Source organism: Styela clava, chromosome 3 (genome assembly GCF_964204865.1).
Source record: "Styela clava chromosome 3, kaStyClav1.hap1.2, whole genome shotgun sequence".
Classification (NCBI taxonomy): Eukaryota; Metazoa; Chordata; class Ascidiacea; order Stolidobranchia; family Styelidae; genus Styela; species Styela clava.
Window position 1 is genome coordinate 17,842,097 of NC_135252.1, and position 21,398 is coordinate 17,863,494.

The 21,398-nt window shown below is 36.6% G+C and overlaps 1 protein-coding gene and 1 long non-coding RNA gene across 2 annotated transcripts; both read left to right on the forward strand.

Moving 5' to 3' along the window:
• The first annotated feature begins 3,507 nt into the window (after nucleotides 1-3,507).
• Nucleotides 3,508-5,564, forward strand: LOC144420987 (uncharacterized). Its single transcript, XR_013474851.1, has 2 exons — nucleotides 3,508-4,318; nucleotides 4,604-5,564. It is a non-coding gene; the product is annotated as an uncharacterized LOC144420987 (long non-coding RNA).
• Nucleotides 5,565-10,746: 5,182 nt separating this feature from the next.
• On the forward strand, nucleotides 10,747-15,611 carry LOC120342400 (histone-lysine N-methyltransferase KMT5B-like). The gene is made up of 6 exons (XM_039411214.2): nucleotides 10,747-10,957; nucleotides 11,486-11,636; nucleotides 11,931-12,055; nucleotides 12,633-12,799; nucleotides 13,258-13,414; nucleotides 13,920-15,611. Exons 1-6 carry the CDS (start codon nucleotides 10,797-10,799, stop codon nucleotides 14,794-14,796), a joined length of 1,638 nt encoding a protein of 545 aa, XP_039267148.2. The 5' UTR covers nucleotides 10,747-10,796; the 3' UTR covers nucleotides 14,797-15,611.
• The last annotated feature ends 5,787 nt before the right edge of the window (nucleotides 15,612-21,398 follow it).

Genomic DNA, 21,398 nt, shown 5'->3' on the forward strand with positions numbered 1-21,398 from the left:
CCAACGTATCATAGTAATGTAAGAAATTGGTTGCTAAATCTGCTTTTCCTTCGTGCCATATTGGAAAGAGAGAGAGTTTATTTCATTTTGCCAAACCAAGAAACAACATACATATATAAGTATAATAAGTATAAGTTTATTTCGACTCCATAATCAGCAAAACAATAAAATGAATGCTAAAAATAAATAAAAACTGATTATGAAATCAGGAGAGCGAACAAAGCCTTAGATAAGGTTTAAAACGTACAGAATGTATATAAGATGGAAGGTTTTGCCAAGAAGATGTGGTACGTGTTCACTCACCTAAAATAATTGAAATATTTCACACACCGGTATTGTAGCAAGTACATAAGGATAGTTACTGTGTATTTTAATATTTTCACCACTTATTGTTAGTAGTGCATGTTATTTGCCTGAAACAAGGTCGTTGTCCCAATTCATTTCCTTTATGATATATTTCTCTCACTCAGTGTAGCTTGTCTTTGCCGTTATTTGTTAGTTAGAAATTTGGTTTCATCACATATACTTGCTTTAGGGGTTTCAAGTGTAATTCGTTATTTGGATCAATTCGATTGTGCAACTTTACAATATAACATTTGGCATTCAATACATTGTGTGCTTTTTGACCTCTGAAGGAGTCAAGATCGGAGTTACACTCTGTTAACGTGTGTTCAATAACACGGGTGTGTGGACACGCAGATAGGGTCGAATCTTTGTTGCCCTATAGTATATAAAACTATCAAATAAACAGATGCTTTCGGTACATGACTGAAGAGATACGATATGACCTTTAGGGGTCATCGGAGTCAGTTGCCACAAAGAAGAAAAACTGAAGTTGTCCGGTACAAAATTAAAGTCCGGCAATCAATATCCTCCATATTCTACATCGCAATACAGTTTCTAAATAGCGCAATACGAAAATTTGAAAGGAAATTTCTTTTAAGGGGCAAACCGAGCAATAAACTATTTTAAACTGGACTCGCCAAATTTCTGAGTTATATGATCTACTTATTCTACTAAATACTATAACAGCACAACTAATAAAGTAATACAAATAAATGCCGGTAAGTCCCACGGTATGTTAGTCGTTGGTCCCACTCAACGACTAACATACCGGTCCCACTATATAACTATATAATATTTTTGGCTTATATACCGCTGCTGTAGAGATGGCTTGATTCATCGAATGATTCTGTTCCAAATAATATTTGTCAAATAATAAATCTCTCTCTCTCTTCAATCGGTATAAATATGCCTGTGACGAGGGGGTTAACAGGCCCTATAATCCACCCTTTCATCCCAACCCAATACATTCAAATAAATTTGAAAATGGGCCATTAGGAAAAAACGTGCAGCTGAAAAATCTTTCTGCCCGGTCGACAAGTAGGGTGAGCTATTAAATTTACATTAAATCGCTCGTCGTTTGCAAAGGAGATACTGAACACATTGAGACGACACAGTTTGCTTTGTAACCATATGCATCGAGCTAGCGATGGACATAATGCAATTAGTTTATCTAAGATTCTAAGTCATGTATTGGTTTTGGGGTATTTAAAATTGATAGCAGTATTGGCGTAATCGAAAAACCCCTAAAACTTCCAAGCTACCTAGTAGCAGTTTAAGCGAGAGTCTTTTGATGGTATATCTATAGGAGTATCTATTACCCTACACCAGTGGTTCTTAAAGTTTTTGAGCCGCGCCCCCTTCGAAACATTTTACAGACATCGCGCCCCCCTTTTTGCTTTGAAAAAATGCTTTTGTAATGGGCAGGTTAATTTATATTACCATGGCGCTGTAAGTGTTGGTCTCATAGCGTCATTGCTCAGATTGTTTAGGCATAAAACGCATCGGAGTACAACTTCGCCATTCACAGTCGTATACGTATAAAGCCATACTCAAATACATTCTCCTTTTCCCGCTCAGTCTGCAATACCTGGTACAGCCAAACTAAGTTTTAGGTAAAACTAAACAAGCAATAAGTGTATGGTTTTTGCGCTTTAATGTATTTTCTGCCTAAATAATATTTTAAACAAGACACGTAAAACTTCAATCAATTGTTTACTTCATCACTATTGAACAATGCAAAAATTATTTACTGTGTGTTTAAAAAATGGGGTGTACTAGGGTATTGTGTATTGAACTACAGGTCCTTTCTCCTTGTTTACTTTCTATTCCGGATCCGTATGTGGCTGTTGCCACAAGGATGCGTGACTGAGATAGTATTATGAAGATAAATAAAAATAACATTATCTCTTTCCACGAAATATCAAGTATATTTATGAGCTTTCGTTAGATCATAGTCTAACTTCTTCAGATAAAACAAGATATGGCTTAATCAAATAGCGAATAATTCGCTCATAAATATACTTGATATTTCGTGGAAAGAGATTATATTATTTTTGTTTAAAATACACAACAATTACAGATTTCTTGGTTGGCCTGACGTCTCCAAAATTCACTACCAATACCTTTGAACAACCACCAGGTTCAAAAATACAGTTTAAAAATTGTGAAGGAGTGCAAATGAGTTTGTGTACATTTTTAGCATAAAGAAAAGCAGTTCATTTTTTGATAGGTATTAGGCATGTGAACTTTTCCCCGGCCTTTGACCGCTGGAAAATAAAGTCGCTAATAACGTTTGCAATTGAATTTTGTTTAAATCTCCGATTGTTTTCGTCAGCGTGACATGTTATTTAGGCGGTTCAAATATTTATTTCGGTGTTTATTCCCCCTGAATCAGGAAACGGTAAACACCGTGAGTTTTGTTTTGGGGTGGACCATGACAGTTTAAAAACTCTTTTTCTTAGACATTGCAAATCTCATAAATTCCTCGTGCCTGTAGTGTTCTAAGACTACCGACTTGAAATAAGTTTTACTCTGTTGGATTTTATCGCACACTTAGGAATTTCTAGAACGGTGATATCTTAAAATTAATCGAGTGGCAGCATTGCGATGGAGCAGAGTGGGAGTTGCGGGGACAGCTCATATTGGTCTAATGCGCAAGAATACGGAACCAAATGTAATCGGGCACTTTGCTACACATTTTTATGTCCGCGGATTGCTGTTGTATTTTGGGTAAGTGGTGCTTTTATTTTATCGACGCAATCGCAGATTCAGTTTATCACAATTACATAAATAGAGTAACCATTTTAAATATGAATATAGATCATGGATTGAATATTTTATTCAACAGAAAAACCATTACCGTACATAAAAGTCGGCTCTTTTTACGAGTGGCGTAATCTAGACTCGACGACTGACTCAGAAGCCGTACTGCGGGGATTTCGGGGCAATGAATATATATGTATTTTTGATTTACTAATATACTTTATATATTTTCATTATACTAAATTAAATATACTTTCCGGGATTTCATACCAGATCTTTCTAACAACGATAACGAATTCGCATAAGCACAATATATATATTTCAAAACTAAATATAATCGGGCAGTTGATGTCACATTATTATGTCTGCGGATTGGCGTGTTATTTTAGATCGGTAATAGGCCGCGAGCCGAGGCCATTTATCTTTCAGTTTCGTAGCGCACATCAGGTAACTACCTGAAAATGATTTTAAAATGTTCCTTAGAAATTTAGTAACAAATATTGCCTTGTTCCCACTTCCAAAAGTTGCACGTTTTACAGAAAAGACGCTTTTACTACAATAAATATGTGTTACCATCTGTCCTATTTTCTCTGCTTTTCCGGTATCATGGGCCAATGAACGCAGACTTCTGCACGACGTAACAGTCAAGTTAGTCAGCTGTAGGTGGATCCCCAGTGGTCGGATGAATATCAGATGTACTCAACTGCTCGCTTTTGCGTTGAGTAGCCTTTCCATAGTTTTTTTCAGTTACCGGTAATATTAGTTCAGTTATTCTAAGGAGGTGTTGAAAAGTATAGGTAAGATATTAAACACTTGTATATCCTTGCCATAAATAGCAATTTTAGTTGAGCACTAGCTCATAAGACGTTGTTAAATAGGTACGGTAACTCCAAGGAAGGCTAGACCTAGAATAATACCGGTATGTCACAAACAACGATATTTTCTGGCTTGCATGAAATGTTTATGATTAATTTAATGACTCTTTTTGACTATTCAGCAGACTTATACTACTATATAGGCCACAGCATATTTGGAAATAGAAATGAATGGCTGTTTCTGTAATGCACGGTTGTGTGAAAGAGAAGAAATTAATCAATTTTACTAACGTCGGTTGGTCTAAATCTAAATTCATAGAGTCGACAAGAACCTGGGAAGCAATGATAAGTTATGCCGGAGTGGAAAGAAAGGTAGCATTGGAAATGATTGAGAGGTGAGAAATGAAGTTGTAGACAAACAGTTGATGTTTCAAAATATAGTCTATAGTCCATACTCATACTGTCATAGGACATTTCAGACTGTGATATATCAAAATTTAGTGTAGATATAGTCTAGTAATGGTATGCAAACACTGCTGGACTGTAGAACATGCAATGAGCATATATACGCTCATTTAGTACATCAGATAAAATGCATTATGTATTCAAGGTATTAGTTAGTATTTAGGGGTATTTTTAAAATCATGCCGCTCCGAATATTATTTTCTTCCTTATTTTAGATACTGTACTACAAAAGAAAACGGCAATGTTCCACCAATCCGACCTAACGATTTTCAATTCATTTTTTTCCCTCGACTATGAAGATCTTTCGAGGTTAACGAGGTATTAATAAATAAAGCTGAGGAATTTGAAAAGGATATGAAGAATGTAAATGATACCAGGGCACGTCTATTTAACACTGTCAAACATAAGGATTATACTCTCCACCCAACAATGATTCACTGAAGAAGCATGTGGCCCTCAAATCAGTTCTTGAGTTGGCAAACTGCAAAGAAAAATAGTCAAAATAATTTATGAAAGTGTGCCAAAATCAACTTAAATTGCACAGATTTTTGTTTTTGTATTGACTGCAGAAATCACAGTACACCTATAGAGGAAAAGTTGATTTTTGAGACAGTGGATCTCGAAAACAATTCAGAAGAAAGTGAATTAGATATTACAGTTGATTTAATAAGTATCATACATTTGTTTTTTTTTTCGGACATTTGTTAGTGTCGTAGTCCTGTTTCTAGAAATATTATTGCCTTTGTTCAAATACATAACCACATAAACTAAAAAAAGATTAATTGTAAATTGTAATATTTCTGTTCACTATGTTATGTACATATTGTACATTCATTTAATTTTCTTGAGTTTTGCGGTAAATTTCTAAGTGAGAAATAACTGATTTATTTGTGTTTTCGTGCTCACGATGTTAATTTGTTACAACATTGCTTAAAAATAAATACGTTTGATACTTGATAGCTTCTATAAAATGGATGTAGCTTTTTATGCTGTTCTTGTTGTAAACTGCTTGTGGTTATTACATAAAATTTATTCTCAAATGTGAATCAGCGTTGTTGGTGTCGCTGCTTTCGAGGTCACTCCCGACTCCTGTCACACAATTAAAGTATTTTTTGTTGTTGGTTACATGTATGCCATATTTTTCGTAATCTACCTAATAAATTATGATTGACTGAGGAAGTCCGATTTTGGTCAGGCAAAACATTACAGGAATACATTTGTGTTAGTGTGCTGTAGGGCTCTCGAATTGTATAGTTCTTATGTATGCGTTGTAAACTTATGGTTATTGAATTTCCGGGAACCTCTTATATTCAATTTCGCACCAGGATTGTGGAACAAGCTGTAATGCGTTCATTATGTTCGTTTTCACACAAAACTGAAGAATTTATTTAGTTACCAGATGTGCGCTACGAAACTCATTTTCTGGGCGTTTTCATGGTTTCGTCTCACGGCCCATATCCGTGGTAAGGATCTACAAGTGTTTAATAATTTACTTATACATTTTTCAACAACGTCTTAGCATAACTTAACTAATAATAACTAAACAGGGCTATGGAAAGCCTGCCCAACTCAGCGCAAGGTCGAGCAGAAATAACTAATATTCATCCGCTCGCTAACAGCTGGTTTAATTCAATTGTTACGTCATGCAGAAGTCATTGTTCAGTGCCGAAAATGTAGAGAATATAGGACAGATCGTAGCACATATTTCTTGTAGTAAAAGCGTCTTTTCCGTAAAACGTGCAACTTTTGGAAGTGGGAACAAGGCAATATTTGTTACTAAATTTTTAAGGAACATTTTAAAATCATTTTCAGGTAGTTACCTGATGTGCGCTACGAAACTCACTTTCTAGGCGTTTTTCAGGGCCTCGGCTCGCGGCCTATAATGAGTCGCCGCAACCGCGAGTTACCTTGAACACAAATGAAGTAAAATAGCGCGATATTTTTAATTGTTGTAGTTGTCACAGATTGAATATTACGAGACAGAATAATTTATTATAGTATATATATATATACTATAAAAAAAAATTTTAACGAACGCGGAGACCGTTTCAGGAGACGTTGCATGGAAATTTCTGATTCCATTTTGTGAACTCTGACATTGATTTCGCTGCGTTGGTACATCTCAGCCTCGCTAAACGAGCGATGCCATTTTGGTCGAGTGAAATATTTTTCCCCACCAGTAAAAATCAATCGTGTACAAATTACAAAAAAAAGTTTCAGTCTACCAGGATAAGTCGCGGGGAACCAAAACCATCATGCTAGGGCCTTGAATAAATGGGATTTTTAATAATTGCGACATGATCACATAGCGATCCATGCACTCTCACCCCTTTTTCAGTTTTAGTCGGGTAAGTTTAACTAAAGTTCCGCGAGCATGGCATGTGAATGCTTATTTTTTCGATAGCAAATAACAAAGAGCGATTAAGTCAGATAATTCGTACAAGTGGTGCAGTCAAAACAGTGCGTGCATGATCTGCCCAGTATACGACGACAAAGCGTCGGATCATGCTGATCATGATGTTCAGTTTAAATCTCATCATTAGCATTGAAGCACATCCCGCAACATTAGCGTCGACAAAAATGCGGATATAACCGATCCTCACAACAGCAGAGATGCTCACAACACAGCGACGAAAGAACAGAATATTTTAAAACTTCCCCTGGAGGTAACATTTTGGATACGCTTGGCTACGCGGAAGCACGTGACCTACGGGCACGCCTCTTTAAAATCACTTTATAGCAGAAAAAGTGTTGTTGAAGGTTTTTTGGTTTTTATAAATTAAATATTTTGTACAGCATTTTATTATTTTCAGCAAAATGAACAAACTGTAATAATATATGTTAGAAAAATAGACAAGGTCTAGAGTTCTACTTACTAGCGCGGATGAACATGACACGTGATCGGGTGTGCTGAGTCATAAAAGCGAGCGTTAGTTCCTGTTGCCACAAAGCAAAAATTGAATTCCTGGTTCGTTGAGTTGTAACTGCGTTTAGCGTTATCTTATCAGGTGTTTTATTAAGTTATTGTGCTCGATAGCTTTATTTTCTGCTCAAGATGTACGTGTGTGTTTAGGATAGATTTTACTGAAATGTTTGATTGAGTGTTTGATATCCCTCACTGACAGCAGAAACGTTTCAAACAATAGACTTTTATTATGTGGTCGTGTAGCGGGGTTGGTGGCGTTCCTGTTATCAGGAAATTATATGTTTATTTCGTGATTGTATTCATTTTGTGACTTTGAAATAAGCCTTTTTGGGAGGGATGCTGCAAAACTATACCGTACTTACTTTCTCTTTGCTTCTTTCACCTTCGACGCAGCGATAAGCGTCACCTTCGAATGAATCGATCGTGTGACGTCATCCAAATAAACAAGCGGAGCCATTTCGCGTAAAGGGCGGAGCTACGTACTCTAGCTACGAGTCGCAGTTCTTACCACTTCATCGCAGCTCCTGCCACCAACGTACCGAGTCTCTGGCCATGATTTATGGCGCTATTACTGGTATATTCACAAAGTTACATGGGTTATATATCAGATTTTAGTTTATCATGCCAAATTATATCTACTTAAACCTGAAACCTAACCCAAAATCCAATAAAACTGTACCGTATCTATTAAAAAAATGCTACAACTTACCCAATATTTGTTGCCATCAGGGGCAGCCCTGGGGTCTAGTATAGTACCACAAGTACTTCCAGTGGGTGTAGCATAACGATTTTTGCATATGTTATTCCTAACCCTCACCTGACTACCGGTATGCCATCCAAAAATTACGTCACTACGACGTCACCATCACGTCATAGGGATTGCCAAAGTATAATTACGATCGCCCGAAATGGCATCTGCGCCGCCGATAAGAACTTGCTAAAGCCGGCGATCTCTCTCCTATCGTGATCGTTGCGACGAGAAAACGAGAGAAATAGCTTGCTCGATTTCGGGTTATCCTCTGCGCGTTTTGGACGACCATCCACATACTTCGGTGGGCCTTATAACGCTACTGTGACGTCGGAATGACATAATTTTTCGGTGACGTAGTCAGGTGGGGGTTAGGATTGACATATGCAAAAATTGTTGAGCCAGGCCAACTAGAAGTGGATGTGGTACTAAACTATACCAGACCCCAGCCCTGTACCGCCAACCTGTAGTGGTTATGGCAGCAAAATTTTACCCACAATTAGTTTTCAATTTGCTGCCGTAGTAACGGCAGCCCAGTCTGGATTTCATGGCCTTTTCGAACGAGAAATCGGGCGTGCAATCAGAAATTCCCGCGTGCAAATAAGAATTTCTGGCGTGCAATTATAGCTCACGGCGTGCAAAACAACTGCGCCCGCTAAACTGATTTCGAACTAAGATCTGAAGATACCTCTCAATACATCCGCGTAAAAATAAGTTGGATCATAGCAAAAATGGACGTTTGACCTTTGACCCCCAAAACATCATTTCTATATTTTGTCACTAATTTTGAGAGTGTTTGTGCGACTTTAGATACCGGTACTGTTCAGTACATCCGTGTAAAATTATTGTATTAAAAATACGCTGAATCAGAGCCATAACTGGCCAGCGTCGGTGAGGAGGCGATTTTTCTCACGGGATTCCTATCATTCAACACGATATGGTGATTTTTGCTTCGCATTTTTCGATCAGGCCAAATCTTGCAAGCAAGTATTAGTCGACAATTGTGAAGTTATAATTTTTTGGCATCTTTATATTACTAGATTATTGATTTAAAAACTATTTAAACCGATTTACATTGGCGAGCAATTGCAAATTTTCGGCGTGCAAAATTGAATTCGCTCGCGTGCATTTTTGTGGAGCGCTAGCGCCCTCGGGCGTGCATCTGCCATGGAATCCAGTCTGGACGGCAGCTTGCCGTTGGTTTGTGGCAGCTAAAAGGTCGCAATGAATTTGGCCATGGTTTTGCGACTGCTTCAGACGCCACGAAATACCTAAAACTACACTTGCTAGCTACAGTAACGGTTATTACTTATCGATCTTTAGATCGGTAAGTATGTTGATAGGCATTTGTTTGTCTGTTAGATGCACGTGATATCTCACGAAGGCGTGGTCGAATCTGCTCCAAATTTTGCATGTGCATTCATCATATCTCGGTCCAGAAGCCTATCGATTTTGGATGAATTATGTCGTATAATTAGCGAGTTATTAATTAATTAGTGATGGGGCACACGGTGTCACTATCGAATCATGAATCGAAACCGCATTTTCGATCGTTAAGTCTTCGGTCTCAGACCGATATTCTCATTTCAGCATTGCTGGGATACCCAATCTTTCTAAAAAAATTTGTAAGTCAAATAACTGAAATATCAAAATGATATGCTGGATATGACTAAATGATATGACTGCTACTGTATCTAATGAAACCGTAGTGTAGGACAAATGGGGACGGACAAATATCCTAATACAGTTTAAATCAAATGTTTAAAAAATTCAATCCAAAGTGCAAAGTTGGTAAACTGGTGTTTATAGCATCAAATTCTTTTAGGATGTACTTATAATAAGATGATCGCCCATCTAACACTTATAATGCAATTCCACTATTTTATCTCCTTGATCAGTTCGTTACTGGTACACATGCTGCAATCAGGGTTGTCTAAAACAATTTGAATATCAGAGTATTCATACTTTTTCAGGTAATTTTGAATAATAACGATTTTCTGCGCTTTGTGACATGTTGAGATGACAAAATATAATTGGAACTTTGATTGTTCGGTATCTTCTTGGGAGGCATTAGTTATTCCATTGTATATTGTATGCAAATTCCTTCATACACTACGAAGTGCTATCATTTAATTTTATAATATGTTCAATATTTCATATTCGAAAAAAAAATAATTTTGAATGTATTCGAAATAGTGAATTATTAGGTATTGGTCATCCCTGGCTGCAATTTTCAAAACTGCGTTTTTACTTGCCCTCGTGCCATAGATAATTACCGTAAGTGATTTAGGTTGTTCCTCCCACAAAAATTTACAGTTTTCAGTCTACGTTTCCTGCTCTGACTGTTGTTTGAACCAAATTTTTTAAGTCAATGCCTCAAGTTAAAATGCATGTTCTAGAAAATGCAAAATGTGATTTATCTTTTAGAGAATTCTGATATAAGAAAATGGCTGGTGAAAAGGTTAATTGATCAGCAATTAGGTACTCGTATATCTTCATGCATTCATTCTCTATAAAATTTGAGGCAGAGAACCCTCTCAGCATTCGGCGATCATGTTTTATTCTTTGGACCGGTTAACCAATTGCCATTATTTTCATAGGTAATATGCTAATAAACGGCATGATTTCATTTCTTATCAAATTTGTTAAAGTTATTGATACCGTCATTATAAAATATTTGCTATGTTTTTCATTATCAGAGTTCCATAAATTATTTGTTTATTTAACATTGACGATGGTGGCGTCATCGTGGGCAGTATGTACTGCAAAACTGCGATCAGGGCCACGAAACAATATAAGTATGACTTCAAAAGAACTTTGTGAATTTGACGATTTGGCATCTTCACTAGTATTGGATTCATATCTTGGATTTACAACACATAAAATGAACATAAGGTAAAGCAAAGACAATTGGTTTAGGTGGAATTGAAATTTCCTTACAGCCTTAAAAAGTTAAAGAGATGGTTATACATGTGAAGTATGCTTGCAATTTAAAGAATATTGTGTCAATTTCAAGCGCTTTAACACAATACACAAAGATTGAGTAATCTGTTTGATCAAGATGAGAAAAATATAGATTTTTGATTTTTAAACTCCTGTGTCTTTTTGTTGAATTGAGTTGGTGAATATTTCTTCAAATCATGATTAGAGACTCGCTTCAAATGAACCCTGTTGTAATATTTTTGAATGTTTTTTTTCTACCAAATTCAACATTCTACTCTGTCTGAAACCCTCAGCTTGTGTTTGAATATATTATAGGAAGAAAATGTTTTACAATAAATTTGCCAACTATATGATGCGACTTTGAGGAAGAAATACGGTTGAGTATTGTGTATTGAGCCGTATGATGAATTCGTTCAGCAAGCTTTTGCAAGTTTGTAAATGTCTCCATAACTGGATTATGTGAATGTAAATTCTTTTCAGGTTCAGGCCTATGAAAGGTCGATCCATAGAACTTCATCAAATAGTCGAACGCTTTAAAAAAACGGTGGACTATGAAGAAGCTTTATATTTATTACAAAGCAGGGATTGGATTAGATTGCACTTCCTCAATAAAACAATACAACAGAAAATGGTGAATAGATTTAGTTATATAATTGCAATTTATTAATCAACGCCTAAATTTGTAAACTTTGATAAATTCAGTGTGTCTCCTATTACACCCACACACACTCATACATGTTAAATGTCGGAACGGAACGCTGTTAAAATTTATTATACATTTCGACTTTGGTACCATCCCGACAACATCACAATTTTATAAATTAAAAATTTTCTTGATTTCCTGATATTTTTAAATTTGCTTGGGTCACCATGATTCATAATATCGGTTAATGTGTAGTTCTTATAAATCTCTTATCTTTGTTAGGCTTTCAAAGCTCATCTGGTACGATATTTGGCAATGTTTGATCCTGACTGTGGTTATGCAATAGAACGATGCACAAGGTATTCCTTTGAGGGAGTTGGAGCTAAAATTGTGGCAACACAAGAGTGGTGAGTTATTGTCAAAGTTTGCTATTATTAATTAAATGTAATTTTAAAAACCTGCACAGCGTTCGTACTACCTTGAATTTATATTTCATTTTTTCTTCGACACCTGTATTATTCATGGTTATTGAATTTCTTTGTCTACCTTTTATGGGAACCTAATCAAACACTTGCGAAGATAAGTAACAAAGGATATATTTTTTTTCGAGTGGTTATGTTTGCTCTTTTAACATAGAAAGTGAAAATCATTGGTTTCTCCGGTGCTGACGTATCTAAAACGGTTGTTAATCATTAATGTAGCAGTGAGGCATTGTTTTGCTTTCACTTTCTGCCATTTCGTGTGATTCTTGATTGTATTTATTCAGTTTTTAATCTTAAATTTTATTCATTATATATATTTTTATGTGACACTTTTGTTAATTTATCCTATTCATCTCGCCTATCACTATTACAAATATGAAGTAAATAGCAAAATTCGTGGTAAAAGTGTTATCTAAATTTTATATTTCGTACTAGAGATTTTAGTTTATTTACATATCTAATTCTATCCTCGCTTTTATATCCTATTCAAAATCCTATTCAGGTCAAAAAATGATAAAATTTTGATGTTAATCGGTTGTATTGCGGAGTTGACAAGGGAGGAAGAGGCACATCTATTAACACCTGGTGAAAACGATTTCAGTGTCATGTATTCGACAAGAAAAAATTGTGCACAACTCTGGCTGGGACCTGCATCGTTTATAAATCATGGTAGGTGGAAAATGTTTCAAATCTAAATAAATTAAAAACAAAAAATTAAATACAACTCAAGTCTTGCTGTACCAGTGATATATGATATCATTTGTGAGTTCACAGTTAAGAGTGTGATGCCAAACTATCTTTGATCTTTCCAAAAAAACATCTTCTTACATATCACTGGTTATTCAACAACTTATTGGGATTGAGGGAAAGAAAACATCTTGTGTGCAAAATGAAAAGCTCTAAAATCCATATATGTCGCAAATAGGTGAAGTCTACGCGTCTGAGCTTCATCTTTGTTATCCATGCAGGATAACCCATGGCGATGTCTAAAGTCATGCTGTTTCATTCAATACTAAGCAGGGTCTGGGAGAATAATTTTAAATCGAGACTTGATTATTGTGACACCGTCATAGTGGAGAAACATAGCTAAAAAAGCTAATTTAACTTCCAATTTCTATTTGTTGCAGATTGTCGACCAAACTGCTGCTTTGTTCCAACCGGCCGTGATACTGCTTGTATAAAAGCATTAAGAGATATAGAATGTGGTGAAGAAATAACTTGTTATTATGGGGATTCTTATTTCGGTGAAAGAAATTGCCTCTGTGAATGTGAAACATGCGAGAGGTTAGTAACAAGTAATTTTTGTCGGGGCATCAGTTTATTGCTTCTGTTGCGCAATCTTTTTTTATTATATTTGTCAAATATCCATGCACTTTTTTTTTGGTACTCCCGTAGTAGGTTAGGGTTAGGCCATAATTTTATTCCGATTTTCCCTATTTTAGTTCTATTACGAGTCGGCGACTGTCTGTGTTAGCCAAGTGGATATACATAGGTTTCAGTCCCTTTACACAACTTGATGTAGAGGAGGCGAACAAAATTAGTTACCTCCATATTGGTACACACACTTCTGGAGCGCCGTTTTTTTTCATTAACCTGAACTTATTAAATCAAAAAAATATCTTGAATTACAGTCTATATAAATGTGCTTAATGCAAAATAAATAAATCAATTTGCCAATATATTTTTGTTCCTTTTATTGTTCTGTGTTTTCTTTGTTCCATGTAATTCATGACATTCCATCACATTTTGGATAATATATTTTCATTATTGATTTTCTTTTTTTCCAAAGGCGTAAAACTGGTGCGTTCAAAACATCTAAGACCAGCAATAGTCCTCATAAGATATTTTCAAGCAAGTACGGACTCCGGGAAACAGACAAGCGATTGAACAGGTTGCGACGATCGAAAGATAAATCTCCCTCAGTTGAGAGTTCAGTGAATAAGCGGGATCCGTCACCACTCAGCGACTATGAATATATTCCATCAATAAGCGAGTGCGGGAGTTACGATTCGGATTCTAATTCTACCAATTCAGTATCTTCAGAAGATACATTTATGGGAATGAAATGGAATAAACAAGCTTTTCGAACTAAAAATAATAAGAAATCTGGATCTAGAAAACGACCGCAGGATGATAAAATTGAGGAATGTTTGAGTAATGCATTTAAAAAAGGAAAAAGGGATGTCTACAATTCGTCAAAATTGAACAATTTGCGATTTGTGCAAATGACAAATGCAAAAACTCAAGCGGGGCAGGTTCCTAACCGAGAAAACCGTGTGGGTGACTTTGTTACTGGAAATGCCCCCAATATGGATGACGATGTTCAAGCACCTGCCATGGTGTCACCTCCGGTGCTTACAGAGCCGACAACAGTAACAAGACGCCGAAGGCGAAAATGTACTCCTGTTAAATTATGTGCATACTCGGCACGTTCTTACGAACCCACAAGTGAAGTTATGGTGCAAAAATTCAGTCAAGCCCCCTCCGTTATGCCAGTTGTTCTGCCACTCAAAATCAGCATACGACGTCCACTGCACAGAGACCAACCGACAATCGCTCAGATAATTAATCAACCTCAATCTAAACTGCCATGTTATAACACCTATGCAAAGTTCACTGACAAGACACGATCAGCTTCACCGAAAAGACGAAGTCCGCGGTTCTGAGAAAAGTCAAAAGAAGGTCTGTTGTTTGGTTGTGTATTATAATGATTGAAAGATAAGAGTAGCTGGGAAGCAACACGAGACTCTGTGATGACAGGCAAATGAAGGGGAATGTTATCTCGATTTTTTATGTAGAATGAAGATGGGGCTGAATGGTGTCCTCCAATCTCTGGCTTTGGTATGTGTAATACGGTACTATGAGATGGTGCGACATCAAAGTTTTTGTGTCGAGTTGATTATTTAGTGTCCGAATAGTCGAAGTTAAATCCTTTGATAAATTACATAGTTTCAGAGTCATTCGAGTTTGTTCAAATAGAAAATTCCGATAATTACATGCAGATTCTTTAGATTCACTGATTTGAAAATGAGTAATTTTCAGAAATAAATTTCTGCTTAAGAATTCCCCTCTTAATATATCCTACATATTTTGTGTTACATTCATACTAGTTGGGTCCTCTGTATTTTACAGATCGACCCCCAATAAAAATAATCACTTCTTTGTATCAGAGTTTGATTGGTTTAGGCACGAATCATGCTTTTGACTTCTTATACATAGATGGTATGATTGATGTACCAATTTTGATTTCTTGTTTTGAAACTTTAGGGTGAATGATGGAATGTAATTAATCCCTGATTTTTGTATCTGCTTATAAATAGGAAAATTCTTGGTTCTTATTATGACCAACATCTATTTTGTTACTTCGATTACTACTGTGCGACTGCTTTTTCAAGCTTATTCTTTTGTTTTTAAATTCTAGGACGAGGTCGCGATTCCAAACGTTCAAATAAATAAAAAATCACCTCGAATACCGCCTTTTTGAGCATGGAGTGATATTTTTTGGTATTGTGTGAGCGAGGAGACTAAGGCTGAGGGGGAATCTGTGTCTTGGGTTTTGAATTATTTGGTTTTTGTCTATGTGTAGGGTTCGAAAGGGGATTTTTTGACCTAAGAAACCGGTTTTCCATGGTTGGGAATATTCAGCCTCTTTGCAACCTGTAATCTTGTCGAGAATACATTTAGACCGGTTATGTGGCCTGAAGCATTATGTTTGGCCCCTTGTTCTTGGAGAAGGCTGTGAAAATTTCAAACAACGGTGAGCTCCTAGTCCCGGCCTGCCCAACCTTTTTCGTCTCGCGGGCCACTTTAACATGACGAAATTCTTTTTTTTTTTTTTTGCCAAATTTAAATCCATAGCCAAATCGGATTTCGTTGCGGACTGCAAACGTTTGTACGAAACTTTAATACGAGCTAAGTCCTGATTTCGGTATAATTTACATAATACACAGAAGGCAAGTTTATTAACATAAAATCAATCAAGTTAATTACTTAATGGGTAATGAGTAGTGCTGGCAAAATATTCGAATATAAAGTCGAGTATTAGAAGAGCAGTTTACTATTCGAATATCTGGTAACACGGGGCTTGGACATGACACTCGCGTGGCGTCCAATCGATCGTTACACAACACACTTACGGGTTTCTGTCGACCCCACGAGGATCTACACACAGTTTTCACTAACAAACACAGACGTCAAAATTGAATGTAATATTTGCATCATAGTGTTTTTATTCATTCATTTTCAGTGGATATGCTACTGTCTCAATGTTTAAATGAGCATAATAACCGCCAATGTCGCGGGAATATCAAGTTTTAGTGGGTCGTTTCGGTAAATTTGAAAAGTCCAGATATACAAGTATTTAATAAAGAAACATTAAAAGGATTTCGGGACGACTACATGTTCTAATTTGAATATGTAGCAATGCCATTAAGTCTATTTTATCAGAATTATTGACGGTTGCGCAGTAACGACATTTCCGAAATCTTATTTAACGCAAACATAACATAAACAAAAATACAAACACAAAAGGACAACGAGCCCCGGAGCCGGGATCAAAAATATTGTTGACTTCTTATTTTACGTTGGCGATAAAGACGAACAAAGCCGACACGAAAGAAAGCAATCAGAATGAGATTAATTTGCAAATTTAGGCTTCAAATTCATTCCCATAATTGCGCTCAGCTCAGTTCGTCCCCAATGATCGCACAATATCTTTCGAGTTCGCCGAACAGAACTAACGTCTATGTCCTCCAGGGCGCAAGACTTGACACATACGTGATAGTAAGAACCGACATTTGGATGTAGATAGATGGCAGGAATAATCATACCAAAATCACGGAAAATACTTATAACATAGTAAAAATTTATAAAGTCTTAAAAAGTTAAACAAAACTTTATGAAACGGGTCACAAAAAACAGTCCGGCTGGTTGCATGCGGCCCACGGGCCGAGCAGCCTTGTCCTAGTTAGTGCTTCCGTAACTCTCTGCAGTAGTATTTATAGAGGTATTCGGATTCAGCTTACGCTGTTGACATTCGAAAAAATGTATTTCCAAAACGAAATCCTTTCCGAAAATCCGATCCGGAAATTTAAACACATTTTTCGGGCCCTAATGCCGGGGTTGACATGACAAAAATTCTGGGACGCTGAAAAGGCATTTTAGTCTTTTATCGAAAGTTTTCTCGGCTGTTATGATTTAAGAGTCAAAATTTATTGCATATATTATAGTTTGATTTATTTTATTAGGTGACATAGTTTTCCTTCCTACTTCGTCATACCTCGTGTTTAACCACCGCTGCCGGTATATCTAAGATTTCGATAAAGCTCGACTGTTCTCCGATACTTGGCGCTCGCGCATTTTCGCAATAATATCGTAAAAGGACATAGCAAAATGACGTAAATTTTCTCAAAAAAAACACTCGAACGCCAATAGATGTTTCCCCGAGCATCCATTTCTTTGTTTATTTCCATAACAATGACCAACCAGTAAAAAGTTAACAATAAGAATAACCTAACAAATTGTCGGGGAACCATCCGTACGACCTGATTTGGCTCTATTCCAATGCACGACTACTAAAGTTTGTGAGCATCAACTCTCAAAACACCCGCAAAATAAGCATTCAAAATTATGCAATAGTAAAGTATAAAGAGAATTTTTTGGGGGCAAAGGGTCGGCAAAACATCCGTACGACTTAATCTGGCAATATTCCAATGCACGACAAATACAGATAAAGATGTATAAGTTAACCACCATTGATGATATTCAAGTCAATGAAGTCATTCGAGCCCTAGTCGAATTTCGGTGCTTAATTAGCCGTTTGTATGATAAAAACTTATGTAAATGGATGTGCGCCTGTGTCTTTCCCAGTAGTGCTTTCAGCGGTAGTTCGTGTTCAAAAATCATGGTTCACAGATAAGAGTTTAACTATCATATTTAAGTTCCCAGAACCAGAACGATGCTACTCTCTCACCCTGAACTTCCACGGTGTCGATCGTCCACAACGAGTTCGACAATTTCAAAATTCGTGATATTCGTTATTTTAAATCAGTGTTTCCCAACCCGAGTCCGCGGTCTCAAATGAGTCCGCGGAGAGTTTGAATGAGTCTGCAACGAGCCAGAAATTCACTGCGGGCCGCAAACGTTTTTGCGATACACAACTATCAGCCAAGTTACGATTTACGTTAGAATTTACATAAAACACAAAAAGCAAGTTTATTCACATAAAATTAATCGAGTCAATAATTACTGGTTACTAAGTAGGGTTGGGCCTATATTCGGATATTCAACTATTAGAATAGCAATTTAATATTCGAAAATTTGGTAACAGGTCACTTGCGCGTCGCTTAATTGGAATTCACAACTCACTTGCGGATATTGAAACACTAGTCGGCACACGCGTCGATAGATACATAAGTGTGGTGTTTCTCGCGAGTTCGAATAATTTTTTTTTCTGGTTTGTGTCAATGGAGGCAACCCAGATTTTCTAAATTGAAAAGCGGCAATACAAAATACTAAAAATAAAACGGAGAACACCATAAGTTTTGTTTTATGATGGTTGAATGATGATTAAAAACACTTTTTTTTTAGACAAATTCGCGAAATTTGGGGTGCTACCGTAGTATACGTACCAGGTCATTTTCCCTTAGGTTTCTTTGCTTTACTGCCTCCACGTTGGTACGTACAGTACTGAAACGGCTTAAGTGTTCTATACGAACAGCTCAGATTTGTCGAATTCACAAAAATACATAAGTAATCAAAACAAAATATAATCGGGCACTTTACCACGCATTTTTGTGTCCACGTATAGTAATGATATTTTCTGAGTAGTATTTCTGGACCTCCTGAAGTATGCGCACCAAGATGGCGCACAACGTGAACTCAGGTTAGGGTTCAGGTTATTCGACATCTTGGTGCGCTTACTTCAGGAGTACCGTATTTCTTTTATTTCGTCAACAGTCAACACAACCGCAGATTAAATGATCACAATTAAATTAATAATAAAGCAAGGTGAAGAATATGTATTTTTGATTTACTAATATACTTTAAAAATATTTTTAATAAGTACTAAGTCAAGTTGTCCTTAGCAGATAGTCGAATTTTTATAACGGCGATAACAAATTCGCAAGATCGCGAAAAATATGTACCAAGGACAATATATTCTTACATTATTATGTACGCAGATTGCCGTGGCATTTTAATGAAGCAATGCTTTCATCTTGTCGTAAGTCGACGCAGCCGCGAGTTATCATGAACACAATTAGATTAAAATAGAAAGACATTCTAAATTCTCATCGTTGTCATGGACTGAATATTGTGCGACAGAAAAAGCCATTATACACTAAAAAAGTCGGCTCTTTTAACGAACGCGTAATTGCGGCGAATTTCCGATTCTGAAATTCGTTAAAATTTTGTTGTGTTTGGTTTTATTGCTGCTTTACACAGAGTACGGTTGCAATAAACGCACCTTGAGTCCGCAAAGGTTTTTGCCGGTGAGAAAATAGTCCGCGACCAAAAAGGTTGGGAAACGCTGTTTTAAATCAATGTAACTTCTAAACTATTACTTATTGGGTGGTCTGAAATATCTCACGTGAAAGCTTATTTAGTCATCTATTTACACCAGAAAGTTTGATGATATGTGTAAACTCATTTTTAGTCACATCTACTGATTTTTTTGTATTCGAGTAAGATTTGGCATTTTATTTATGGATTTCTTCATCTAAATTTGCCATAAGTTGTATAATTTTGAAAAGGATACAAAATTACCTTTCAGGGGATGTGCCGCGGTTTTAAAAACTATATATTCGAACGAATCTTGATCGGACATAGCCTAGGTAATGAATGCTAAAAAATAAAGGCCATGATATGTACGTTTGTTATCTGATTATATATATAACGAAATGGCCTGCCTAAAACGAGAACGTGGAAGAAAAGGTGGCGTCAGTAGATCACTTGGTAAATACTTTACATTTTCCGGCGCAAAAGAATCGAAATATCCTGTCGAAAAGTTAGGAAGAGCTGTAACACCACTTGCGGCGACTGGTCATTAAATTGTGTACATGAGCAGCATACAACTGTAAGTTTTGATGAAATTCATAAATCCGCACAATGTGTGAGCCATAAGACCATTTAAATTTCATAATTTTTATGGCAACTGTTGGAACAAGCAAATCTTTTTCGTGAAAAATCCAGAATTTCACCAGCTTCTGAACAATGTAAAACGCATGAATTTAAACATTCGGCTTAGTGTGAACAGGCATCACAATAGCAGTTCAAACATCATCTCCTTTAGAAATCTGTAATTTTTGCCTTTCCTGCTTTTCACATTTTTATGCAATCGAACGTTAACAACACTGTATATATATATATATATATTTTGTGTATTTTTAGTCAGACAAATTTTGAGGCTAAACGCAATGCGTAAATTCGCTTGTATGCCGCAGTAAACGTATGACCTTCGTTAAATGATGTTGAACACTTGCGAGGGAAAGCAATATGTGTTTTTCGTAAGGAACGTCAGGCTGCTACTTGGCGACGTAATTGCGTAACGTCGCTGAGTAACGAAGTAATTGCGTAACGTCATTGTTTACGCCAAGTCGGCGCAGCCGACATGTGACGACGAAGAAAACATTGATTAAAATTGCTTATACAATTCGACTGGTGCATCGGTTCTGTCGATCTTACGCAAAGCAACACCCCAAGCGCTGGTTTTGTGACTGTTTTAAACTGAGTGGTAGGTAATTGGCAATATCTCGGTCGTATCGTTTCCACAGATTGTATCAACAAACTTTTACATTTATTTCTGTACTATTTTCATGATTTCTAATCGACAAATAAAATTAAGCTCTGCTCTATCTCATTCTATTAAATATGTGCGCCAACAAGAACAATCCATGCCATCGGAACAAATAACTGGCTTACTAAGCCTATACCCGGGCATGTAACTGGACGAGAAATTAAGCCGACTCATAGGCTTTCCGCACCCCTCAAATAAATATTAAAATCCTATTCTCCTATTTTATTTTAACACCGCGCACCTGACCAAAAGAAGAGACGTCTTCATAGGAAAAAGTAGCATCATTGTCAGTTTTGTAAAAGTAAGTTAGGGTTCGATGGGGAGTGATAATGAACAATCGAAAAAGGGCAATCGTATTTTTGGCACAAAACCAAACGATTTTAATGGCCATCGCAAACATAATATTTAAGAATCGTCCAGCCTTACATGCAGGTACGAATACACGTGCTGCACGTGCTAGAAACAACGGGGCGT

What these genes read in the sequence shown, in the direction of transcription:
- LOC120342400 (XM_039411214.2), top strand. Translation starts at nt 10,797, where the DNA reads ATGGTGGCGTCATCGTGGGCAGTATGTACTGCAAAACTGCGATCAGGG. An exon ending in AAACAATACAACAGAAAATG is followed by an intron (nt 11,637 to 11,930) that starts GTGAATAGATTT and finishes TATCTTTGTTAG; the next exon opens with GCTTTCAAAGCTCATCTGGT. An exon ending in GAATGTGAAACATGCGAGAG is followed by an intron (nt 13,415 to 13,919) that starts GTTAGTAACAAG and finishes TTTTTTCCAAAG; the next exon opens with GCGTAAAACTGGTGCGTTCA.